General features: G+C 35.1%; 1 protein-coding gene across 1 annotated transcript; it reads left to right on the top strand.

Moving 5' to 3' along the window:
• The first annotated feature begins 281 nt into the window (after positions 1-281).
• LOC133333918 (metabotropic glycine receptor) lies at positions 282-24,521 on the top strand. Its single transcript, XM_061542232.1, has 13 exons — positions 282-326; positions 1,866-3,122; positions 10,784-11,020; positions 13,938-14,116; positions 14,191-14,271; positions 14,343-14,691; positions 14,747-14,815; positions 14,882-15,283; positions 17,247-17,441; positions 18,990-19,168; positions 20,418-20,529; positions 21,741-21,761; positions 24,323-24,521. Exons 1-13 carry the CDS (start codon positions 282-284, stop codon positions 24,518-24,520), a joined length of 3,324 nt encoding a protein of 1,107 aa, XP_061398216.1. The 3' UTR covers position 24,521.
• Positions 24,522-26,137: the final 1,616 nt, after the last annotated feature.

Here is a 26,137-nt window from a genome sequence, read left to right as displayed (position 1 = left end):
AAAATAGTTTAATTTCTCCAGGACACAACACAAATGGCGCCCAACGTGAGACCCAAAATAACGGCTCTGATATTCAGAATATAATATTTTACTGACTGAATTAGCTGGGAAAAATTATTAATTTCTGCAGGACAGAACACAAATGGCGCCCAACGTGAGGCCCAACCGCCGGCACTCATATTCAGAGTATAATCTTTCACTGACTGAATTAGCCGGGAAAAATTATAAGCTTGTCGACATCGTCAGTGAATTGTCTTTCATTTCTCCAGGATAGAACACAAATGGCGCCCAACGTGAAACCCAAACCGACGGCCCTGATATTCAGAGTATAATCTTTCACTGACTGAATTAGCCGGGAAAAGTTATTAATTTCTCAAGGCAGAACACAAATGGCGCCCAAAGCGAGGTTCAAACCGATGGCCCTGATATTCAGAGTGTAATCTTCTACTGACTGAGCTAGACGGGCAAAATTATAAATTTGTTAATATCGTCATTAAATTGCCTGATAGTTTGTTTAAGTTCTCCAGGACAGAATACAAATGGCGCCCAACGTGAGGCGCGAATCGACGCCCTAGTATTCAGAGTGTAATCAGTGAATTGGTTTCTCCATCAAAGTTTAGGGATCCATAGGACAATTTAAAAATTTACTTTCTAAGAGCTTCACAAAATACAAAATGTGTATAAAAACAAATTCATATTGCTCAGGGACTTCTTTAAAATTATTCGCATTGAAAAGGTGGCATCCTTTATTGATCCCTTAAATCACCTTATAGTTCACGTTTACACCTTTTTCTCGCTTTTTCTGAGGCGCTTATATTTAGTCTATTTTAATTACTTCCCTACCTAGCTACCAACCAGCCAGACAGTCTGCCCCTGTGTCAATATATTTGTGTGTTGAATCCTCTATGTTAATTTTAGATTAATTTCGAAATTTAAAAAAGTATATTGAATGAAATTAGCGCCAGGATTCATAGTTTAATGAAGGCTGCCACTTGAAAAATCATAATTTATTCGAAGCTAATAGCTCTATTTACCTTGAAATCAATTAACAAAAAATTAATGCCAAACAACAACAACAAAAACGATTTCACATATCGTTTCGTGGTATGGGGGTTGGAAAGGGGTTATGGTTGCCGTTGAAGCCCTCTAAGTGAAATTGCTGTAAGTAGTTGGTTTGCTGGCATTGGCGAAAATGGTTTTTAATTTGAAAACCACTAAATTGTTTCGAATAAAAAAAAGAAGAAATTTCCTATTTGCTGTTGTTGTTGTTGCGGTAATTTTATTGATGTGTAAAACAAGCCGTAAAACTTGTCGGTACATGTTGCGATTACTTTTAATTATATATTTTTTTGTAAGAAACATTTTAATGTGTCATAGTATTATACTGACGATGTATGTCCTTGATCTCATCTTTGAATGTGTTGTAAGAAGGATAATTAAGAAATATTCGAGAAAAACGTTGATTTTTTAGGAAAAAAGTCAAAGAGTATCACCTCGCAGAATATTCATAACAATTGGGTCAGAATTATAGACCCAATAGTAATTCACAATATTTAACATTTTTCTATATCTTCCAGGTCAATTGCTTCAGCAATTTTTTAAGAACATTTTTATAATTAATTTTAAAAACTTTCTGTTCATAAACTTAATTTTTTGATTGCCTAAATAGACTGCTTGCCAAAATAATATTTTCCACACACTATTTACTTACAGATGACCACGACTACGATCGTTATTGTCGATGTCTTTACTTCAAACTCTCCACACTTTCATTTAGAAAGTAGCCATCACAAATCATTGCCATCGTCAAAGTTGACAAAGTGGTTTCCCTCAATTTTACATTTTTCCAATTTCAAAACCAGTAGCTGGCAGAAACAACAACAACAACAGTCGCTGATATGGGCGTGACAAAAAGATATTCCATCGATTTCACCGATTCACTACAATTGCAACAGACCCATCGAAAATGTCATCACAGACAATCTAGTGGGAGGACTGGCGAAATAACACCAACAGCAGCGGCAACCATCCTACCACACGAAGTATACATTGAGCAAAACAAACAATCTCTCCCAAAAACAACAGCAACAACAATCATCTCAGCACAAAATCAACAGCACTTTTCGAGGAAAGACCAACGAAAATCGTTGCACACCACCACCACCGCCACCATAGCCACCACAATCATTCCAAGAGGCCAAGTTAAAGAAGGGCAGAAACGTTGTAGTCCTGCAAATACGAACGACATTAGGAATTTAGAAAGAGAACTTAAATCGACAGCGGAAATATTAGGCAGGCCGGAAACAGACACTCTGTCACTGCATGGCAAAGTGAATAAAACGCCACTTAATCACTTGGCCGCTGTTGGCGGCAGAAATTCAGCTAAGTGGTGGTGGGGTTCCTTCCAATTGAATTGTAGGAAACCTATATGGCTAAGCCTGGCGATTGTCTATCTGTACTGTCTATCTTCCTTTGCGAATTGTCAAAATCCTTTGAAAAGCTCTGCTTTACCTTTACTTGCCACGACCACAATTTCACTGGCAACACGGGGGTCGGTACTTGTTGCTGCTGCCTCCGCCTATGAGCCCATTATCAAATATGACATCGTCCACAGGGAGGATGACGGCATGACCGTCGAAGACATTGATGTCAATAGCAATGAACAGCAATTATTGGCCTACTATAAGAAAGCCCAGAAGGAACATGAGGACGAACTGCGAAGGCAGCGTCAAATGCAGCAGCAACAACAACAACAACAGCTGCAATTCAAGCATCATCACCAGGAGCGTGATATAGAACATGAAACATTAAGGCCAGCTTTACATTTCGATGATATTATTCCTACGGTCGATGTTATATCCTCGTTAAGTTTAATTGACGATTTCCCCAAGCCGAAGAAGAGCACAGCATCAAAGCGTAGCACAACAAAACGTTCAAGTCCAACACCAGCACCTACTAGTACCCAGAGTTCGGTGGCAAGCACTGTGGCAACGACAACGACGACGGCAAGAATAACAACAGTTGCAGCAAGTAAAACAACATCGACGGCAAAAATATCAACAACTGCCATTCCAGAGGAGAAATGTGAACCGAAAGTATTGGATGAAGTACCAGCAGAACCGGTAAGTTTGAAATATTGAGAATTTTAGGGGCCGAACTTGTGTGTCTCTTTAAACTTATGTGTTTCCATTCTCACAACACGACCTAGCCAACGTAGTCGCTGCAGCTCTATACGTCTGACTATGTCGATGTCCGAAAATAGATGGTACAGCTCATTGTTCATTCGGTGGCGATATTCACAGTCGTTCAAAGGTGGCTACAATGTTTGACCCATTAAGTCGATTATGTCTTCGGAATAGGCGAGTAACATATGCTATTTGTTGTACAGAGTGTCACATTTGCATCTCGTATGACCTTTTCCAGCAGGATGTTTAAAAGGTCACACGACAAACTGTCACCTTGTCTCCTCGTTCGGTATTGAAGGGCTCTGAAAGGTCCTTTCCGACTTTAACTGTTGACCCCGTGCCAGTTAAAGTTATTCTGCACAACCGCATTAATTTTGCAGGAATGCCAAACATAGGCTTGGCTTTAAACACCTTGATTATTCGATATGGCATCTCAGCTATCCCCCTTTCCTCAAACGCTTCAGCCGAATAGATAACTTTCCAATGGCCAGCGCTCTTAAGTTCCTAGACCGAGTGGCAAGTTAGTTAGATATATCCTTTTGCACGAAATAGATGTCGAATGGTTAATTCGGGCCAACTGTAGGTTTCCGACCAGCTTAGCCACTTTGAATGAAGAACATTTTCTATAAAGAAATGACCAGCTCCTCTTCTATCATAGTAGCATTGGGACATTAGATATATGTAGTACCGTTTACCACACATCTCAGTAGCGGGTAAAGCATCCTTACTTGTATATATTGTAAATCAATCCCTCCTCCAAAATCCCTTGTAAATATTGCTTGCTTCTAATCCCGATCCTACGTAACCCTGTAAATTAATACCAATAACTTAGATTTAATATAATTTAATAATCTTGGGATCTTGAAACCACTTCCTCAAACCATTCATACAAAGCCTCTTTAGTTTTTCAAGTAGAAATTAGAAGTAGAAGAATTCTTTTTTGTTCGATGGTTTCGTTTCTCCTGTTTCGAATATTATGGCTGCTTTGTAGTTGTACTCTTAAAAAACACACACACTATAGTGTCATCCGCACTTTGTACTGCTTTGGCGATCCGAGAATCCCTTGAAACAGAAACATATTATTGAACTTTTGTCCATAATGGGCTGCAGTTTTTCCTGGAGCGTACTTGTGGGCAAGCCTTTATAAAGACAATATCATAAAGATTTCTTATGAAAGATTTTAAGAATTACTCCTAGATAAATTTATGAAGCCTCACACAGTTATATAATCTAGATCTAGAAATAGTCGCTTTTAGACAATACAATATAGGCATTGTTGCTACCACTAACCCATATACAAATATTTATTAACGTGTGCATCTCCTCCCCCACATCTATATCTATGTCTAGACATATTAAATACTTCAACAATATATATACACATATACTAATTTCTCTTAAAATAGAAAGCCTTTAATACGAGAATCAAAACTTATTATTAAATTTGATCTCCAAACTTTTCTACATTAACTACTTTCACGCCCCAATTTTTTAGCAATTTATGACGTCAAAAACCCCTAGAAAGCAGAAAAATAACAACAAATAGACTTGGAAACTTTTCCCCTTTTCTTTTTGGGTAAAAGTTATTTGTCACTTTCATCTAGATTTTCACTGACAAATCATATTTCGCCGAGAAAAAGAAAAAAAGATTTCGTTTTTTATGCTGTTTGTTCGGTTGATTTTTCTGAAAATGGAAATGAAAGCGAATGCAATTTGTTTCCTTTCGCTGGAGACAGAAACCTTGTCATAACAATAAAAAATGGCACATTTTTCGGTGGGAGGTGTTCTCTTTTTTATTTTTGCCTTTCAAATCAGGGATGCTGCAAAGATAAACACAAATTGTGGCATGTATACACATACGCGTATGAAAGAAACATATCAAGTTGCCACCTTGGGGGGTTATCAAACATTTTTGCCCCGCCAGGTTTACTGGATAATAATTCAACTATTTCCGTTGTGAATAACAAAAAACCTATACATGCATATGGAGTCGTACAATATTTATCACAGAAAAAAAAAATATATAACATTATAAAATATTTTGGGCAAATAGTTTTTAAGTGTCCATGTATGTATATGTGTATTTTGTATGCCTACCTTCGAAGTTGACATGTCACAAAGCCATCATTATCAATTATCAATCATAATTCTTGGAAATAGATTTTGATTGGTTGCCAAATCAAATGCAGTCACAGTATGTACGATTAACAATGTCAATTACCTATTTATTGTAAATGTATGAATAATTCTAGGCCATAGGTTGCATCGGAATATTAGCATTAGCGACAATTTGGATCTGTTGTAAATATTCATCCATTTCATCCCAGAAAATTTACCGATTATTACGGAAAACAATAGATATTCATTGGCCGGACGGAAAATGACTTACATGTAAAATTTCGTGACGTTTGGACCATAACCTCAAAACCACAAAACATGGACCGATATTAATATCGTATGGTAGGGTGGAGCATGTGTACAAAATCCTAAAAATACCTCAATGTTGAGGGCAAAGTTAAATGAAGTGGGACCAATATTTGGCGTTTTCATTAAAAAATACCGAAATCTGGAGGTACCATATATGGGGGCTAGTCCTAAATGATTGGACATAATACCCTGTACCACAGTGTGGTGAAGGGTATAAAAAGGGAGTTATATGGGGACTACCCCTAAAAGGGGGCGAATATAAATAATTTTTGGAAGGGAGATTTGTTACCATATACGACTACAAAATACCAAATTACAGTAATTTCGGTTGAAAAACGCGTTCAAGAACCCCAAAATACCGAAAATTGGTGTATAGCCTTATATAGGAACTACCCGAAAAATGACATATATTTATAATTTGTAGTGGAAAGATTTGCTACCCAATAAGAATCCAATGTTCTAAAGTTCAGCGAATTCGGTGAAAAACGAGTTTTTCAACCCTAACATACCGTTATATGGGGGCTACCAAAAGAAGGGAACCGATATTTATAATTTTTTGTGAAAATATTTGAAACCTAATAGGAACCCAATGTGCCAAACTTCAAATAATTCGGTTAAAAACAAGCTCTAGAACCCCAAACGCCTTCTAGAACCCCAAATTAGGGGGAACCCTTATATGGGGAATATGCCTAAACGTGGACCGATATAGCTCTCATCTGCTTGCAGACAAAAGACAACCCTATGCAAAATTTCAGCACGTTATCTCAATTCCTTCAGAAGATAGCGTGATTACAAGAGACGGACGGATGGACATGGAATTACAAAATTAATAAACGCTCCAAATTATGGTGTAGGGTATAAAAATATATATTCTTATTGGGGTAACAAGTCGTTGAAAATATGATTTAAAAACTCCGCACTAAAAGTATTCTTAAAATAGCGAACACTTACAAATCTTAATGGCTTATAAAATAGTTCACGCTTATGTTTCTAATATATCAGCAGAAATTTTAATAATATTAGGCTGGGGGAAATTAGTCCATTATTTGTATTTAATATGCTTCGGAATGTCCGATTTCGACCAAATATGCACCGTTTTGCTGTATGATTTGTTGCCATTTTAGAAGTAACTTTATAATGCCTCTCTCATAAAAGTCCTGCTCTCTATTTGCAAAAAAACACTGGTAGTCGATTTTCATAATCCTCCAAATGCAATGCAAGAACAAGTATGGAAATTGGCACCCAAGAGCTTCCTTTTGAATCCAGGTTTATGGTCGATTTTTAGGACCTGGGCAATGTTACGACTGTCGAAATGTTCATGGATTTCTTTTCCCCAACCTAATATTTCAAAATTTTTTTAAAACCATGGCGCTATCAAACATTTTTCATTATTATGGATCTAATAACGAATCAAAAGAATCACATTTCAATTCCCGAAAAAAAATAACAAATAAGTTTTTTGAAAATTCTTTAAAAACATAAACATTCTCAGAAATTCCACGCTTATATCAATTAAAAATCTTCTTTCTAAGTCTATATTACGAAGAGTTGAAATCAATTTGTATATTCATACTTTAAAGAATATAAGTCAAGTATTTTTCCGTAACCTAAAAAAAATATAGTTTTCCCCCAAAATTGTGCCAATTCATATTTTGCTGATATTGTGTTTTAATAACCCCTACCCTGAATTCACTATTGGCTGCTTGTTCAGCAGCAATCTCATACTCATGTTCTAATGTATATATGTACGTGTGTGTGTTTAAATGTAGAACTGCATAAGAGGTCTTTTTGTACAAATCCAGGTTAACGTTTTGTTCTTTGCTTTGTTGCTGTTTACCACTTTCAAGGAAAACAATTCAAATCGCTTAAAATTTATTGCAAAATTGTAGAACTTGACGAAATGGCAATAACAATATCCATTCAGTCATTCATTCGTCGCTTGTTGGTTCCTACATTCGTTTGTTTTTACCTTCTTTTGTTGTTGTCGATGTTGCCATTATTTTCTCAAGCTTCAAAGTGCTTCAAAGTTTTTGTTGTTTTTCTGAGAGTATGATGACATCATGACATCATTGTAACGCAATAACGCAAATAACGGCGACTGTGAACGATTTTGTCTGCCAAAAACAAAAACCGAAAAACAAGGGGGGCAAATGGGAAGATGGCAAATGACATTTATACTCGTCTCTTTGGTTAAGGTTTCTGTTTATTTTCTTCTGTTTCATTATTTTGGGTTTATTGTAATGGTGGTCGGGGGTATGCGAGTGTGTCGGTGTGTGTTCACATTTATTGCAGTGGTAGTATTTATTTGTTTAGGTGTTATTTTTATTATTTGTGTCTCATGTTTTTTTTTTATTTACCTTAGCGTGTATGTGAGTCATAGAGTACACATGGAATTAATTATTTAATGGAATGACGATCGACATAAGTTGTAAAAGTCATGAAAAACCAAATAGAAATATATTCCCTAAATAAATTGTTATTAATTTACCTTTGACGAGTAATTACTTAGTTAGGGAAATTTCCATATTTTGAGGTTATGATCTGTGATCAATTGAAAATGTAAACAATCCTTTATAAATGTGTAACAGAGCAATATGTGAGTATGTAAGACTTGAACCTATCACAATAGGGATTTGATTACATGGTATTTTTGCAAATATAAATATTTACTTCGTGAAAAACAGCAGTAAAACAATATGACAAAATGCAAAACATTCCACATTCCACTTTTTGTTAGGGGAGGCGTATGATTGACAAACCATATGTACATTATTACACATACGACCCTATGGACGCACGATGTCAACAAGTCATACCAGTGTTGGGCGGACGTAATAGAGAATTCATCTCCGAAAATAACATAGCAATAGATAACAAATGAGAATGCGTTTTTAACCATTTACGCTAACGTATGATTTTAGCAAGTTTTTAGAATCACTGGTCTATACCCAAAATTCTACATAATGTTTGTCATTTCGTTTATAACTCATCGAAATATTCATTTCGACCCTATAAAGTATATATATTCTTGATCAGGGTTAAATTCTAAGACGATCTAGTAATGTCCATCCGTGTGTCTGTCCGTCCATCTGTTGTAATCTGCAGGCAGGTCAAGTTCGAAGATGGGCTACATCGGTCCACGTTTAGGTATAGCTCCCATATAAGGGTACCCCTATTTGCGGTTTTTCTTGAGCGCGTTTTTCAACTGAATTCGCAGAAATTTGTTACATTGAGTTCTAATTGGGTAGCAAATTTCTCCACAAAAAATTATGAATATTGGTCCATTTGTTCGGGTATCCCCCATATAAGGGTACCCCCCAATTTTCGGTATTTTGGAGTTCTTGAGCGCGTTTTTCAACCGAATTTGTTGCAATTTGGTATTTTATAGTCGCATATGGTAAAAAATCTCCCTACCAAAAATTAATAATATTGCCCCCCCCTTTTTTTTTGGTTCTAAGACTCTGTTGTAATCATTTCACCTGTGGAGGATATCGAGATAAAAAAAACTAGAACGTAAGATTCGATAATAAACTATAATGAACGGTATTCCCCATCTTCGAACTTGAACTAAGTTTGAAAGAAATAATAAGATGGGCAAATTTTCTGAAATTTTTCGTACGCTATATTCTGAAGGAATTGAGATAGGGTGATGACATTTTGCATAGGATTGTCTGTAGCCAAGTCAAGTTCGAAGATGGGCTATATCGATCGACGTTTAGGCATAGCTCCCATATAAGGGCACCCCCTAAATTTTGGTATTTTGAGGTTATTGACCGCATTTTCCAACTGAATTTTCAACTGAAATTTGTTACATTGGGTTCTTACTGAGTACTTAATTTCTCCACTAAAAATTTGAAATATAGGTCATTTTTTTCGGCAGCTCCCCATATAAGTGTACCCTCCAATTGAGCGCAGTTGTGAACCGAATTCACTGTAGTTTGATATTTTGTGTTCACATATGGTAAAAAATCTCCCTACCAAATAATGTTAATATTCGCGCGCATTTAGTCCCCATATGACCTCCTTTTTATACCCTTCACCACACTGTGGTACAGGGTATTATGACTTTGTGCATATGTTTGTAACAGGCAAAAGGAATCGAGATAGACCCATGTTTCCTTTTGTGAATATGCATAGAATCACTTTCCGAGTCGATTTATGCATTTCCGTCTGTCTGTCTGTCCGTATGTTGGTGTTAAATTGTAAACAAAGTACAGCTCGAATTTATGATCCGATTTGGATGAAATTTGGTACATGTCATTTATTTGGCCCATGGACGAACCCTATTAAAATTGAGAAAATCGGATAAGATTTAGATATAGCTCCTGTATATAGTTTCGTCCGATTTTATGTAAATGGTGCACCAAAGGCCCTATATATTTTTTGATTTCCACGAAATTTGGAACAGCGTACTAAATTGAGCCTAGCATGATATGTGTTAAGTTTCGTGGAAATCGGTTCAGATTTGGATATAGCTCCCATACATATTTTCGTCTGATTTAATGTAAATGGTTCACCAAGTCCTTATATATATTTTGATTTTCACGAAATTTGGCATAGCGTAATGAATTGAGCCTAGGGTGATGTGTGTTAAGTTTCGTGGAATTCGGTTCAGATTTGGATATAGCTCCCCTATATATATTTTCGTCCGATTTAAGTAAAAAATTCAAAGTCCCTATATATTTTTCGATTTGCACGAAATGGGCATAGCGTATTAAATTGAGTCTAGAATGAGATTGAGATAAAATTTTGAACAATGCGGCATACCGAATAGCGTGTATAAAGTTTGTTATAAATTGATTTACATAAATTTGTCCCATTACAATCGACTCTAAATCTGCCTGAATGAAATGACTCTAAATCTGCCCGAATGAAAATTACATATTTAAATTCTTTCAATTGGATCCATATCTAGAATATACCCAAAGTGGTGAAGGGTATCATATAGTCGGCCCAGCCCGACTTTACTACATTCTTTACTGATTCAGACTTAAAATTCCATCCCCAAAAATGTTATTTAAAGAAAACCCTATGTTTATTTCCAATTAACGGAAATTATCCCAATGTATACTATTCCAAATTACATATTACAAAATTACAACAACTACTATACTCGTATATCATTACTGTTATCTTTAATTTTCTTATTGTTGTTCTTTTCTTCTTTTCAGTATTACGACTTTGCCGATATTGCCGAAGATGCTGCCCGTAAATTTGCCGAATTCTTATCCGTTCGATTTCCCACATCTCCGCCCTCGGTAATCACCGATGAAATACGTGACGAAGTGAGACGTCGTGCCAATAGCATTGCCAGCAGTGCCCTCAATGAGGATGAACATTTGTTGGCATTCGCTTTGGCAGCACCGAGTACCCATACGGTTGTGGTTAAATTTAAAGATAATGTTACGGTAAGTTTGTGTCTGTGGGTGTGTGTGATTGAGTGTCGAAGTAATATAAAAGCAAGCAAACCACGATAATCGCAAATGACATTTTAATAGATTTTTTTGGTGTTGCTGTTGTTGAACTTGTCTCGATTTATTTATTTATTTTTTTGTTTTTTAAATGGGAAAGAAAATAAATTTATTTTTAATAATGTGGAGGGATGTACTTGGCCAAATGGAATTATTGTGCTAATGAAATATGTGACAAACATTAGTAACTTAATAGATATTTCAGAGGTTTTCTTATTAGGGGATCTTCAGAAGGTCTTCAGAGGGTCTTGCATATGGAATACGATATGTATACATTTTATAACTTACAAATGCACTTGCATATATAGGCATTTAACAAAATATCCTAACGAAGTGAGAATTGCTATATACCGTATAAAAGCGAAGTTCTCCTACATCAGTCTTATTTGCGGCCATGCTCCGACGGAAGCCACTGATGAATGACCTGGCCATGACATTGAACTTCTTCTAGGAGATTTCAATACAAAAATTTGAATCGAAATTATTTTTGGCCCCACCGTCGGAAAATTCAGCCTTCATAAAGAATCATCCGACAACGACATGAGGTTGGTTGACTTAGCGGCAGCAAAAAAACATGGTAGTTAGCATCACCAAATTCAAGCATCTCGATATACACAAGGCCATCTGGAATTCTCCTGATCAAGCAACAAGAAATCAAATTGATCATTTTGTGATTATAGATGGAAGGCATCCATCCAGTGTATTAGACGTTCAATCGATCCGAGGAACGAATATCGAACCACTACCTTTTAGCAGCCAAGGTTCTCACTAGTTGTAATGTAGCAGCATAGGTGCGATCTAACACAACACGAAAACTCGAAACTTGTCGAAAAGCTGCAAACACAACAGGTAACAGAAGTCTTTTCTGCTCATCATACCCACCTCTTTGACGAAAGCACTCCTTGGCCCGATAATAATATAGAAGCACAATGGCAAAAAATTGCCCACTCCCTACAAACTGCAGCAAAAGCAACACACTTGGGTACGAAAGACAACCATCAAGAAACCCATGGTACGATCAGGAGTGTCGTTATGCTACTGAGGTCAAAAACACAGCGTATATGGCTACCCTGCAGACAGTGTGCAGGAGTAAGAATGAAGTTCGAAAATGTTACCAACGAGCATATCTTCCTGTAGAGATGAAAATGGAGATGAAAATGAAAAATCAAGAAACCCATGGTACGATCAGGAGTGTCGTTATGCTACTGAGGTGAAAAACACAGCGTATGGGCTACCCAGCAGACAGTAGCAAAACGTATTACGAGAGAGAATTATCGGGAGAAAAGAGGAGAGGAGAAACGTATTTTCAAAAAGAAAATAACAAGAAAAACGTTAGAGAATCGAGATGTGCAGGAGTCAGAATGAAGTCCGAAAATGTTGGAAAATTGGTGATAGATATAGACAGGGTGTTGAGGGTCTGAAAGAAGCATTTTGAAAAGCTTCTGGTATCAAATAATAACGGTGAGGAATATACCCCAGAGATGACGGTATAGAGTGTATACCCCCTAGCCTAGATGAGGTCACAATAGCAATTAATCGACTAAAGAATAATAAAGCAGCAGCTGTCTATGGATTACCAGTCGAACTATTCAATACCGATGGTTAGATGCTGGTCAGGAACATGTACCAGCTGATTAGTACAATTTGGCTAGAGGAATTCATCCTGGAAAAGACCCACGTTTTGTCGACTACAAAGCCGCATTCGAAAGCCCAATCCGCTCAGAGGTGTTCTGAAGCCATGTCTGCATTTGGAATTCCTGCAAAATTAATACGGCTATGCAGGACAATTTTAACTGCGACAAGATCAGCAGTCAAAGTCGGAAAGAACCTTTCAGAGCCCTTCAATACCGAACGAGGATTCAGTCAAGGTGACAGTTTGTCATGTGACCTGTTGTGACCTGGCAAGAGAGGCAAAGGTGAACAGAAATTACACTCTGTACACCAAATACAACAAGTTACTCGCCTACGCCGACGACATAATGGATCGAACATTGCGATTGGTAACAGCCACAAACAAATTGAAAAGGAGTCTGCCATAGTGGGTCTGGCAGTAAACGGCAAGAAGACCAAGCTGATAGTATCAACGCGCAAGACGTCCAGTAGACTCGGGCCAACTGTGGAAGTTGAAAACTACAGCTTCGTCGTAGTGAACGATTTTATACACATCGGTACCCCGAAAACAAAACTAATAACATCAGTATTGAAACTCGGAGAGAATAGTGTTGGCCAACAGAAGGCTTTAGACGAATTTTCAAATTCTTAGAGGGTCGAAAACGTATACGTATAAAATTGTAGATATAGTATTTAACCATTTCCAATATTTTAAAGTTTTTAGCTTTCATTCTTCATCGACCGAAGTGGCTGCTATGTGACATTTCGAGTGCGCCGAAATTTTTTCAACATATTTATGTCTATATTTTTATATACCATTCATATACAGGTCCCGACCAATTATCGATATAATAAATCTGTCCAGGTCAAGTTTTTCATTAATGGCAGACTTCTACTGTTCTTCTATACATAGACTTGTTTCTGCTGCCTTTATTCCAAATTTAGAAGACGCCTTAACCGAATTTGATACGCCGAAGTTTTTTCGATAATTACCTGATTATCTTCGTACCGGCCCGGTTTACAAACAAGCATTTTCTATGGCAAATATATAGCTGGAAGACTTTTATATGTTGCATATAAAGAGGATACCTTCAGTTTTTACAGGCCTTCTGCGGATTTTCTATATATAAAACTAGATAGCTTATTTATACAGGTCTTACATACATGGAATACGTTAAATTTTCGCCTACTCCTGTCCAGTCAATTTAAAATTACAATTTCCTATTTTTGTGTTCTCTTACAGATACCGCCCGATCAGGTGCACAATCGCGGCTTCTTAGGTTCATATTGGCGTGAACTGGGACATGCCTGGAATAGCACTGAAGGTTCACAAGAATGGGGTGCACCATTTCGAGACTGTAATTTATTAGTAAATCGTTGGTTGTGGCCATTCAGGATATCACTGGTGGAATCAAAATTCAAGTAAGAACCCGTTGAACTACTATTTCGAAGTTGTAACAAAAAAATAAAAATAAACTCATAACTCTTTTTTTTAGAATTGTGGCAGCTGCCTTTATTGCTGCCGATGAAGATGTTTGCAACGATGGTCTGGAACAAATATTTGGACGCAAACATGGGTAGGCAGAAATATTGTATTTTTCATTAAAAATAAAAAATAATTTTTCCTCCGTTTTAACTTTTTTTATAGTTGCGATCGCAATACCACCTTTTGTTTATTAACGGAAAATAAACCCGCCGCCACCAGAGATGTCTACACCTGCATTTGTCGGGAATCATACTATTTACCCAATTCCACACTGCAAGGATTCCGCGGTGATATTGTTGAGATGTCTGAGGGTTTCGACAACTATTCCTGTATCCCGTGTCCGGCTGGTTGTTCGAACTGTGATTCAAATGGTGTCTGCCTGTTCGGTGAAGATCAGGAGGCCGTGTCCTTGGAGAGTTTGCTTAAGGTGTCCGTAGGCTCGGTATTGGGAGCCTGTATCCTGTGTTGCTTGGTTTTAAGTATCATTGTGTTTCGTCAAAGAAAATGCAAGGTGAGTGAGAAGTGTTTTATCGATAAGTGAGGAAGATTAATGATTTTATTCCCAGGCCATTGCATCGGGTATGTGGACGGTGTTGGAAACTATTTTACTGGGTATTGTGTTACTCTATGCATCGGTAAGTGTGTGAATGATAATACCATTTAATTTAACATTCTCATTTAATTCAATTCCATTTTGCCAGGTTGCCATCCATTTCTTCCCTGCCTCCACGGAACGTTGCATTATTGAACCATGGCTGCGTGAGTTGGGTTTCATTACCTGTTATGGTGCCATTATATTGAAATTATATCGCCATTTGGTTGATTTTCGTACACGAAAGGCACATCGCTGGGTTCTACGTGACGTCGACTTACTCAAATATTTGGGTACAATGGTATTTGCGGTGGCCTGTTATATGGCGGCATTCACCGCCTCCTCGTTGGATCTATTGAAAATCGCTAACTTGGATAGTTTGCGAGAGGTGAACACGAATACCTGCCAACCCCTCAATTGGGAATACGTAACGCAACACAGTGAAATACTCATATTGATATTTGGTCTACATTTAGCCTATGCCAGTCGCAATGCCAATACACAATTCAGGGTGAGTGTTAGAGTGTGGTTTGTTATTGAATTAAACACACAAAATTAACAGATTATGAGAGGCTTATTATGAATATTATTATTATTTTATTAAGTTCAGTGCTTGTGACAGAACATTTGTTCCATATGCCGAGCTTAAAAATGTTTTATAGACGCGTTGGTCTTCTGCGCAGCTCTTCCAATTTGAAAGACCATGTTCCGAAATGTTGACTTCTAGTTGATCTTTCCATCGGATTCGTGCCCTTCCCCTTCTGCGTGAACCATCAGTTGGCTGGCTTTTATATGCCTTTTGTGCTGGGGCATGTTCATATATTCTTACAACATGACCTAGTCAACGTGGTCGCTGCAGCTTGATACGTTTGACTTTGTTGATGTCCGAGAATAGATGGTTCATTCGAAGGCGATATTAACCGTCAACGCAGATCGGCCCATAGATCTTTCGGAGATTTTTTCTCTCAAACACTCCAAGAGCTGCATCAGCTATATGCACAAGTACCCATGTTTCTGATCCATACAACAGCACGGGTAATATCAGCGCATTGTAAATCGTGAGTTTGGTCTGGTGATGATGAATTGCTTACTCAGCCCATAGTAACATCTGTTTGCCAACATTATCCTTCGCTGAATTTCAAAACTGATATCATTAGTTTTATTTATGGCGGTATTGAGGTATATAAAATCGTCACTACCTCTAAGTTGTAGTTTTCATGTTCCACATTTAGTCCGAGTCTACAAAACGTCTTGTGCGTTAATAGCTTAGTTTTCTCGCCATTTACTGCCAGTCCCATTTTGACAGAAATGTAACATAAGCCGTTTGGTGTACAGAGTGTCATTTCTGTTCACATTTGCATCTCGTATGACGTTTTCCAGCAGCATGTTAATAAGATCACACAACAAACTCACCTTGTCTGAATCCTCGTTCGATATTAAAGGGCTCTGAGAGGTTCTTTCCGACATTAACTGCTAATCTTGTGCCAGTTAAAGTTATCCTGCAAAGCCGTATTAATTTTGCAGGAATGCCGAACGCAAACGTGGCATTAAACACCTCTAAACAGATAGGACTGTCAAATGCGGCTTTGACGAATAGATGGAATATGTCGATGGATCTTTTCCAGGATTTGGCTCAGAGTGAAAATCTGGTCAATGGTGGATTTGCCAGGTTTCCTCTCAACGGATAGGACTGTCAAATGCGGCTTTGACGAATAGATGGAATATGTCGATGGATCTTTTGCAGGATTTGGCTCAGAGTGAAAATCTGGTCAATGGTGGATTTGGCAGGCCTGAAGCCGCAATGGTATGGTCCAATAATATTATTGTCATTGGCCATTCATTCGTTCACACAGTTCGCTGGATAACACTTTATATGCGATGGGAAGGAGTTAACTTCTATATAGTTGGCACATATCGTCTTGTCTCCTTTTTTTGGTGCATACATTCATCTAGCCAAACTGTTCAAATCAGGCAATTCTTTGCATTATGCTTATGCGTGGGCTAGTTGAGCGGAGTAGGCTTCTGTTATCTGTTGTGTTTGCAGCTTTTCGACGTCGAGTTTCCGTGTTGTGTTAGATCGCATCTTTGCTGTTACATTGAGACGAGTGCGAACCCTAGCAGCTACAAGGTAGTGGTCTGAATCGATATTCCCTCCTCCGATTGATTGAACGTCTAAAATACTGAATAAATGCCTTTCATCTATCACAACATAATCGATTTGATTACTCGTTGTTTGATCGGGAGAAAGCCAGGTGGCCTTGTGTATATCGAGTTGCTTGAATCTGGCGCTGAATCTAGTCGTCAACATGAATATTCATAAAATGGGTCGGGAATTTTATAGGAGTGCTATATCACAATATGGTGCTAAATTTTAAATATAGGATCATCAGAATATAACTATAATTTGCAATTATTTATATTTTTTTATTTTTAAATCTCTTAACTAATATAATATCTTCAATATTTGTTTGCAGGAGCGACAATTTCTGGAAATAACTCTAATCATTGAATTTGTGGTATCCTCAATATTTTATATACTACGATATTTATATTTACCCGTCATGAGTCCGAGTGCCATATTTTTGGCCCTCTTCATACGTTCGCAGCTAACCAATACCATTGCATTGGGTTTAATTTTTGTGCCAAAGTTGTGGTATCAACACAAACAGGTGAGTTCATGTTGTTGGAGGCGAGATTTTGTTTTTGTTTTCGTTTTTGTTTATTTTAATTTTAATTTTTTTAGTTAAAAAATATAATTATTTGAAAAGTATAAAGTAAAGACAAAGAAACATAATTATTCACATTTTCAATGTGAAATAAAAGTAATAAAATTGTAACAATAAATAAAATGGGAATCGGTTTTTGTCTGTACAGTTAAAAAAAAAATTAAAAATGTGTAAACGATAATACAGACATGTGCTTTTTTAAGAAAAAAAAGAAAATATTTTATTTATTTATTTTGATTTGTTTAAAACATTTGAATTTAATAAAAAACCAAACTAAAAATCTTGTATACAATTGTAATTGTATACATTTGTAATATACTAACCGAGCTATGAAGTTGCTGCAAGTGTTTTGAGATTATTTTTTGTTTTTAATTTTTTATTAATTAGTTTTACCTCCCGGTTGTTACTTATTTAGATTAACTTTTTAAGTTTGTAATTTAAATGTTTTGGTGTGTTTGGAAATCTCTTAAATACCGTACAGTGTTGTATTGCATGCTATTTTGTTTTATTCCATATAATTTTAATTTTGATACCAAATTGTTTCTGATTTTCTTTTTTATATGCTGCACATACACACATTTACACATTTAAAGCAACAACAAAATAATTCAAAATATCCCTGCATGTTTGAAATAGATGTTCTCTCTTCTTCCAAAATATATCCTCAAAATTTTAGAAAACAATTTTCTAGTTCTTTTTTGTTTGTTCTCTCTTTTAACTGTCCATACTTTGTCTATAATTTCCTTCTTTAATATTTCGGAATGAAAAAAACCCCAACAACATTCTGCTTGTAATGCTACACAATACACACATTGAAAACAACAACTAAAAATCTATAAAAAAATCGGTTTCCTTTTAGAGTGCAAAACTAGCTGAGCAATGAAAAAATAAAAAAAAAAAATATCTTTCTATCTGAACTGTGGAACTATTTTTTCAAAACCTAAGTGTCGTCTATGACTTCTATTTCAAATAAAAATTATATATAATTTTTAAGTTTATAGTTTTGTATTTTTTCGGTTACATTTTAAAAAATATGGACTTAAAATTTATGATTTCTATATTATTTAAAAAAAAACTTATTTTTTGTTATAATTTTGATTTCTTTTTTTTAATTTTAGCGCGCTCATCATAGACACAATGTTTAATGAAAAAAAAATAAAAAAACAAAAATCAACAAAACATATCTACAACAATCATACATACATACTAAAATCATAACTACTCTCCACCACCCACTTTGCCTTACCAACTTAACAGTCATCCTATTTTTGGTTTGTCCAGCCAACTGTCACCAACATCAATTTCCACATTTTCATTTTCCGTTTCTTCTTTTAATTGTACGCTACATCTTTGTGAGCAGATTACTTTTGTGGTTTTCCTTTTCGTATTGTTTCCTTTTTGCGTTTTGTTCCTTTTCTTCTTCTTCTTTTTGTTTTCCTATCTCTGTGTGTGTGTTTTGCGGTGTTTTGGTTGCATCTTCATAGCTTGCAGGTCCGTTCCCTTGCCCATGATCTATCCTTACGTTTACCTGTGGATGCTTTCAAGGGTTCTCATGATGTTGGTCAACGTCTGGGTGGTGGCTATGCCGGCCTATGTTTGGGTGATCCTGATATCGGTGAACTGACAATATCGGAAATGAGTCCTGAAGATATACGTGCTGAACTCAAAAGGTAAGCACATACATACAACCATTTAACGTATGTATGTACAGGGTGAGGTAAAAAAAACTGCCACCAAGTCAAACGCCATAATTTTTACATTTTTTTTTAATTTTATTGAATGAAAGCAAACAAATGTCGGAAATAGCATCAAATTTTAGAATAAGTTTAGACTGGTTCGAATTGGTCACCTTTGGCACGAATTATGGCCTTCAAACGGCCAATGAAACCGTCACACGCTGACCGAATGTTGCTTTGCGGTATTTTGCCCCATTCCAGACAAAGCGCTTACTTGGGGTGATCGACACTTTGGTATTTTTTAGTGCCAACATTGCTTTCCAAAATATTCCAGACACAATAGTCCAACCGATTGGTATCCGGTAGATTTTGGCGGTCATTGTGCGGTGGAAATGTAGCGAGGAAACTCATTCTCGGGTGGCGCGTGCGTTGGTGCTGAGTTCTGTTGGAATGTCCATGGTCTGCGGCCAAAATGTTTGGCTGCGAAGCAACTCTTTAGCTCTTTTGAGTCTGTTTTCTTTCTGTTGCGGTGTAAGTTCTTGCACTTTTTGGATTTTCAATGGCTTTGCCCCCAGCACTTTTTCAATATTTGCCGAATGGAATATTGCGATATCTTCAGCTCAACGAGCCCTTTTTCCGCCTCTGCGATGCGGGTTTCGATCAAGTATTTTCGAAACATTTCTTCGCCCTAAAAAAGGCATAAAGCTTAAAAAATCAAAAATTCAGATTGAGCTCGGCTTGGATTTGAACCCTTTGCGTTCAAAGCCACCTCCTTATCTTCCCATGGTTGCACAATATGCGGTTGTATACCATTGAAGACAAAATATCGGAGTCTGTATGGAAAAAAAGTCCGTCACTCAAGAAAAATCTGCTCTGAAAAGGAATGTTCTGGTGTGTTGCCAAATGTGCGAACCTTGACACGGTTGAACTTAATTCGTAGATGCAATTTCGCAAAAATATTGGACATAAATACAACATATCAAGTAACGACATTTGTAAGCCGCATTCCCAATATGCCTGATTAACCGCTTAACCAACGGCGAAACGCGTCGCAAAATGATGGGCTTTCCCTGGCCTTCCTTTTCATTCCATTACGAATAATTCTCACCAAAGTGCTTCTGTACGCTTGTACACTGGCTTAGAAATGACAACAGTCTGAAGTTGGTTGCAGTTTTTTTATCTCACCCTATATATATGTATATATGCACAACCAATCACTTAAAATATTAATTTAATTTTCCAGACTGTACACACAATTAGAAATATTGAAAAATAAAACTTTACGCCAGGATAATCCACATATCAGCAAAAGACGTGGTGGACGTAAAGCCGGCCATAGACGTTTCTCTCTACAGGTAAGTCACACACACACACGCGCCTTAGTAGACGTTGAATATATCAAAAAAAGAAAAACAGATTTGAATTTCAGTATTTCCATTGTAAATAGAATTAGCCATCGATTATTTTGAGACCGATTTTATTTTTGAGTATTTAGTATGTACATTATAAGAATTGCGTCAATAATTTCCCTAGGCTAATAATGGCAATCCTTGTAAACAAATCTTAAAAAATAAAATTAGAATATATTACGAACAACAACAATGTACATATGTATATGTGTACAGTACGTACAGCGTGATGATTCCTTAATAATATAGTACTAATGATTTCCCCATTAGATTCATAGTTGAAAAGTTGTAAAATTTTAAATCCAATATTAATCGAATTAAGTGTCCGATTTAAGCCAAACGTTGCACATTGTGACACGTTTACCAAACCTAGATCAATATCGAAGATGGGAACTTTTAGTCCACTCCTTCTCGTGCCACCCCCCACAAAGTCTCTAAAATTGGAAAACTTGTAAACTTCATATGAGTCCAATAAAGTATCCGAATTGCGGAGGGCCTGTATTTGTCGTGTTGTATCCTCAAAAATATCTATTTAACGCTCAGTTTTAATTGAGACTGTTTATTTAATTCAATGTTGGATATTACAATTCATTGGTTTGTTCCCGTACAGCAAGAATCTACAACTTTTTACTACGATAACGAAATTTCCTTTATGTTATCGAAGAAAATAGTAAAATCTAGTAGATTCTTTCAGAAGGGGAACAGACCACATGTTACTCAATATAACTACTTATCGATAATATATCACTCGATAACCATTACATGACATTTATACAATGTGACAGTCGACAAAACCGATTGACTCTTTTTTAACTATATATTGTACTGTGTATTTAAATATGTATATAAAGTGAACAATACTTTTTTACAATATATCTGATGTCAAACTTTGTCCCGCTTTGACATCTCCCTTTAAAAATTAAAATTTTTGAATCATACATATAAATATATAAATAAATCGTAGTATACATATATAGATTATTTACACCCAAACATTTATAATAATATTATGTATTATGTACATTTCCATGTGTTGTGATTCCATCATTACCATCATATCGCGAACTAAAATCGTTTTGTTCCCACGCCAAAATTTTGTTGTTCTCAATTTACAAAAATACACAAAAAACAAAAATGTTCCCCCCAACAATCCACAGAAAAAGGGAAGCAAGGACAAGGTAAGCAAAGTGTCTATCATCTGTATAAGAAAATAAAGATACAAAAAATAAAAATGAAACGCATCTTAAGAAATCAATGCAACAAAATCGTAAATCCCTCACACAAGAGAAAAACTAAAAACGACACCTATCTCTTAGTTAAGCAATTGGTGTAAACCCCATCCATCCCCATGAATGTACTCGTATGTGTTTGTGTGTGTTGGTTTATTTCCCCCCTGTAATCCAACCGGGATATGCATTTGTCATATCCATAATTATATACCCATTTCCTGTGTTCTGTCCTTCTATTTCTGTATGAATCTGTTTATTGTTGTTGTTATTGTATATTAAATATGTCCTGTATGTAATTGAGTTTGTCCTTCCCATGATTTTCTAAATTTTACATGTACGTGATAATATCTATTACGTCGATTTATTTGCTAAATCAAATTGTATTTAACTTGATCTATTATGCAAAATTTAGACCACGAATAACCGCAATTTGTTCGAAATACTGTGTGGAATTGAAATAATTTAAAAATACAACTGTTGCATTTTAAACGGGCATTTAAAAATGGCCACGGAAATTATAAAGCCAACGCAATGTAAACAAGTATCAGCTGACTATCTTTTATACGAATCCATCGCTACATTTTATTAGTACTGGTATTTCAATTACAAAGCACTTAGAGGGCAGTTCGGAAACTTTTTAGCCTAGCACAAAAAGCGCGGTATAAACAGAAAAAAATTAAGTGTTTTGGAAATTTCCATCTTGGTTATGAACACATGTTAAATTTTGTTTCGATCTGGCTGCCCATATAGAAACACACGCATCCGCATTTTTTTACAATGGAAAAATTAGAAATGCCTGCTGTCAATAAATATTAACATAAAAAAAGGTTTATCGGGACAAGAAATTCATAATGATATGGTGAATGTGTTAGGTGAAAGTGCTAAATTTAAACGTGGTCGTACAAGACCACGACCTTACGGAAACTTTTGTAATCAAGGGATAGAATTGCTAGAAAAGCGTTGGACTAAGTGTATTGAAGTTTCAGGAGATTATATTGAAAAATAAAAATATTTTTAAAAAACTAACTATTCACTATCATTGATAGGCTAAGAAGTTTCCAAACCACCCTCGTAGAGTACCGATCGACATGATTTTTAAGTTGAGGTACAAAATTCTAGTTGGTTAGACTACTATAGGTTCGTTCGTTTACTCAATATTTTGTACAATTTATTACAAAATATTGTTCGTTTACCCAAAAGTTCAGTAAGTGAAGAGAGTGAGAGAGTTGACAGTTGTGTTACTGAGTATTTGCTAAAATTTACTCAGTAAGAATTTTATAGTACCATCAGCTGATATTTAATCAGCTGTTTTGTAAACAGACAATAAACCAGTTTTCAAGCAAATTGATTGTTTTGTGAATTTTATTTTGGTTTTGTATCATTAAACATTAAAATGGTTACAAATAGAGAACGATTTTTTAGGTTCCAAATACCAACAAAAAAGTGTGCATCCCTAACATGTCTGGAAACACCATCGATGCTTCTTTTTTTTTGTTAACACCAAATTGTTGGTCTATTCCCGTATTGCAAGGATCTACTAATTTTTACTATTTTCTCCGATGTCATAAAGAAAAAATTGTTATCGTAGTAAAACATTTTACATTCTTGCAGATTCTATGAGAGGTCATGTCCCCGTACTGCAAGAATCTTCTCGATTTTATTATTTTCTTCGATATCATAAAGGAAAATTCGTTATTTTGGAGAAATTATGCATTTTTGGTGCAAAAGCAGGATTGTGTTTTAAATTAACTCGATTTAGCACATGATTTCGAGCAAATCGAGATATTGAGCAGATATAACTTTACATGGTAAATTATTAAAATAGGTTTATAGTACGTTTACATTTAAGATATTTAGTTAACACAGTATGTTTCAATTGTCAATCCCATTGCCTATTTGTCAAATAAATCCTCATTTATATATACGGGTTAAAATCGACTCGATTAACGAAATCCAGAAATACACCCTAATTGTTTACACATGCCTTTAAACATAATCTAAATGGTGTTCAGCTGATATTTGTTAGTATACATACAAAATTATGAAGTGGCGCCAAATGTATTTGTTTGCAATTTGAATTTGAAATAAAAAGAAAAAGAAAAACTACAAAAATGTCTATATGATACAATTATGATGATACAATTATTGGTAGCGCATCCAACCTCATAACTATTAAATCCAGGATATCTAAATTGACACTTACATTACATATATGTAAAAAAAATCCTCATAGAGGAGGTTAACCTGGCAAAAAGTTCTAACGTAAATGCCGTTTAACTCTCCGTTTTATTTTGGCAAAATCATATAATTGATATAGTACAAATATTAAAATATACATATACTATATTCATTTGTTCATTTCTTCCTTCCACGATTAATCTATGTATGTTTGTAGTAAAAAATAAGCATGTTTCTGATATACAATTACACACTCTATTATCTGCATTTTTGTATGTATTTTTATGTATCAATAAATAAAATTTGTTTGTTTTCTTTTCCCTCCTTCACAGGCCCTGAGTGCCAAGCATCGTAGTAATAAACATCATCAAGATATTGAAATTACCGAAGCAGAACCATCCCGTACCCCAGAGGACTCAGTGTGTAGCAATGAAGGACCCACAGACACCTACGCAGAAATATCCGGCATTTCACATTCAATGTTAAGTCATTCGGTTGTATCTCATTCTATGGCATCGCATAATAAATAAATACTTACTATATATAGATAATATATATATATATACAAACAAATTGACAACTATCTCAAAGACAAGAAAACAAAAAACCCAACAGCGGCAGCAGCAGAGCATTAAACTAAACAACAACACAATAATTATTACAAAAATAATAAAACAAAAAAAATATTAAATTGTAAATATAATAAAAAATAAACAAAAAATGATATATTATACAAAATAAATTAAAACAAATCCATATATACATACATACTTAAATATATGTTATATACACACATATAAAGTAAAAAAGAAATTATGTAACCAAAAAAGAAGAAACAAAAAAGAAAATAAAGTTATATAGAAAAATGTTTTGTTTTTATTTGTGCGATCGAGGATGATGAAAAATAACTTAAATAATAAAAAAAATATAACAACAAATAAAGTGGCCAGAAAATTAATTACTTTATTTTATAAAAAAAATTATGAAAACTAATAACAAAAAAAAAATAATACAATATTTACATATATATAAAATATATAATAAAATAATTGTATAAAACGTTTGATAATGTGTTTAATAATAAAATGAAATATAAACAATTAAAAGAAGAGAACGAAATAATTTTGTACACTTAAAAAATAAACATTTTTATTACACTAATTTATTGAACGGAAACTGTACGGAAATAGAAAACACATGTTACAATAAGAAGGTATTGCAAAGCAATCAATGATTACACTTTTCCTACTATTGGCATTTTGAGTTGTATGCAATTGGTTTGAAGTGTGTTTTTTAGGGAATGGATATTGCTTGAAAATTATGAAATAGTTTAAATTAAACCTCAATTAAAATTTAAAATATGTTTATTTGCAGAATATGTGGTAATTCTCTATTAATGGAAATCTTTTTGATTTTCTCTTATACGTGTGAAAAGTTTTAAAAATTTTGGGTACGTAAAACGTTCTGTGGTTTGCGAACATAGCAAGGCAGCACCAAGAGTTGTAAATAAACTGAACTCTCTTCATACTTGCACATTAACTATGCTTTAATAAAAAATGTCATTTAAAGCGGGTTTAGGCAATAAAATCCGCTCGATTTTGTCACTCCTTTTGAGAATAAGTTAATTTGAAAATATTCACGATTATTTATCAATACAGCCTTATTCTGAATATTCCTTGGAAGATATCTCGCATGTAACAAAATTTTCGCTTTCATATTCTCCTTATTCTGATCTTATTCGCCTTATTCTGAATGCATAGGGAGACGCAAAAAATGCGAGATGCGGATTCGAGTTTTCGAAAATGGTGGTTAAAAAAATATTTATGTTGCCATATTATAATGTAAGTTGTAACGTGTGTGGCCATATTTTAATTTAAGTTGCAATATGTGTTGCCCCATTGTAATTTAATTGTGTAATATTTTTCAATATTTTATTTATTGATATTTTTATTAAAAATGTTTACTTTTTATTGTTATTTAAACTTTATAACATTACAAATGTGAAATATCAATAATCCGCTGTATAATAGCTTTGTAATTAAAGGAAAATAAATTAAAGTTTAAAAATATGGCAACCTACAATATGGCATGTGAAACAGCTGTTCATTGTTTAAATGCAATTTGGTGCAACAACTACAACAGAGAAT

The sequence above is a fragment of the Musca vetustissima genome, unplaced genomic scaffold (genome assembly GCF_032173495.1).
Source record: "Musca vetustissima isolate MV318-11 ecotype Yass unplaced genomic scaffold, APGP_CSIRO_Mvet_v1 utg1463, whole genome shotgun sequence".
NCBI classification, from domain to species: Eukaryota; Metazoa; Arthropoda; class Insecta; order Diptera; family Muscidae; genus Musca; species Musca vetustissima.
Note: the sequence above shows the minus strand (reverse complement) of the source record. Positions and strands in the feature narration are given on the sequence as shown.

Bases quoted from the DNA above. Each gene is read 5' to 3' on its own strand.
- LOC133333918 (XM_061542232.1), top strand. From the start codon at position 282: ATGGCGCCCAACGTGAAACCCAAACCGACGGCCCTGATATTCAGA. The intron at 3,123-10,783 runs GTAAGTTTGAAA...TCTTCTTTTCAG, and splicing joins ATGAAGTACCAGCAGAACCG to TATTACGACTTTGCCGATAT. The intron at 15,284-17,246 runs GTGAGTGTTAGA...ATTTGTTTGCAG, and splicing joins ATGCCAATACACAATTCAGG to GAGCGACAATTTCTGGAAAT.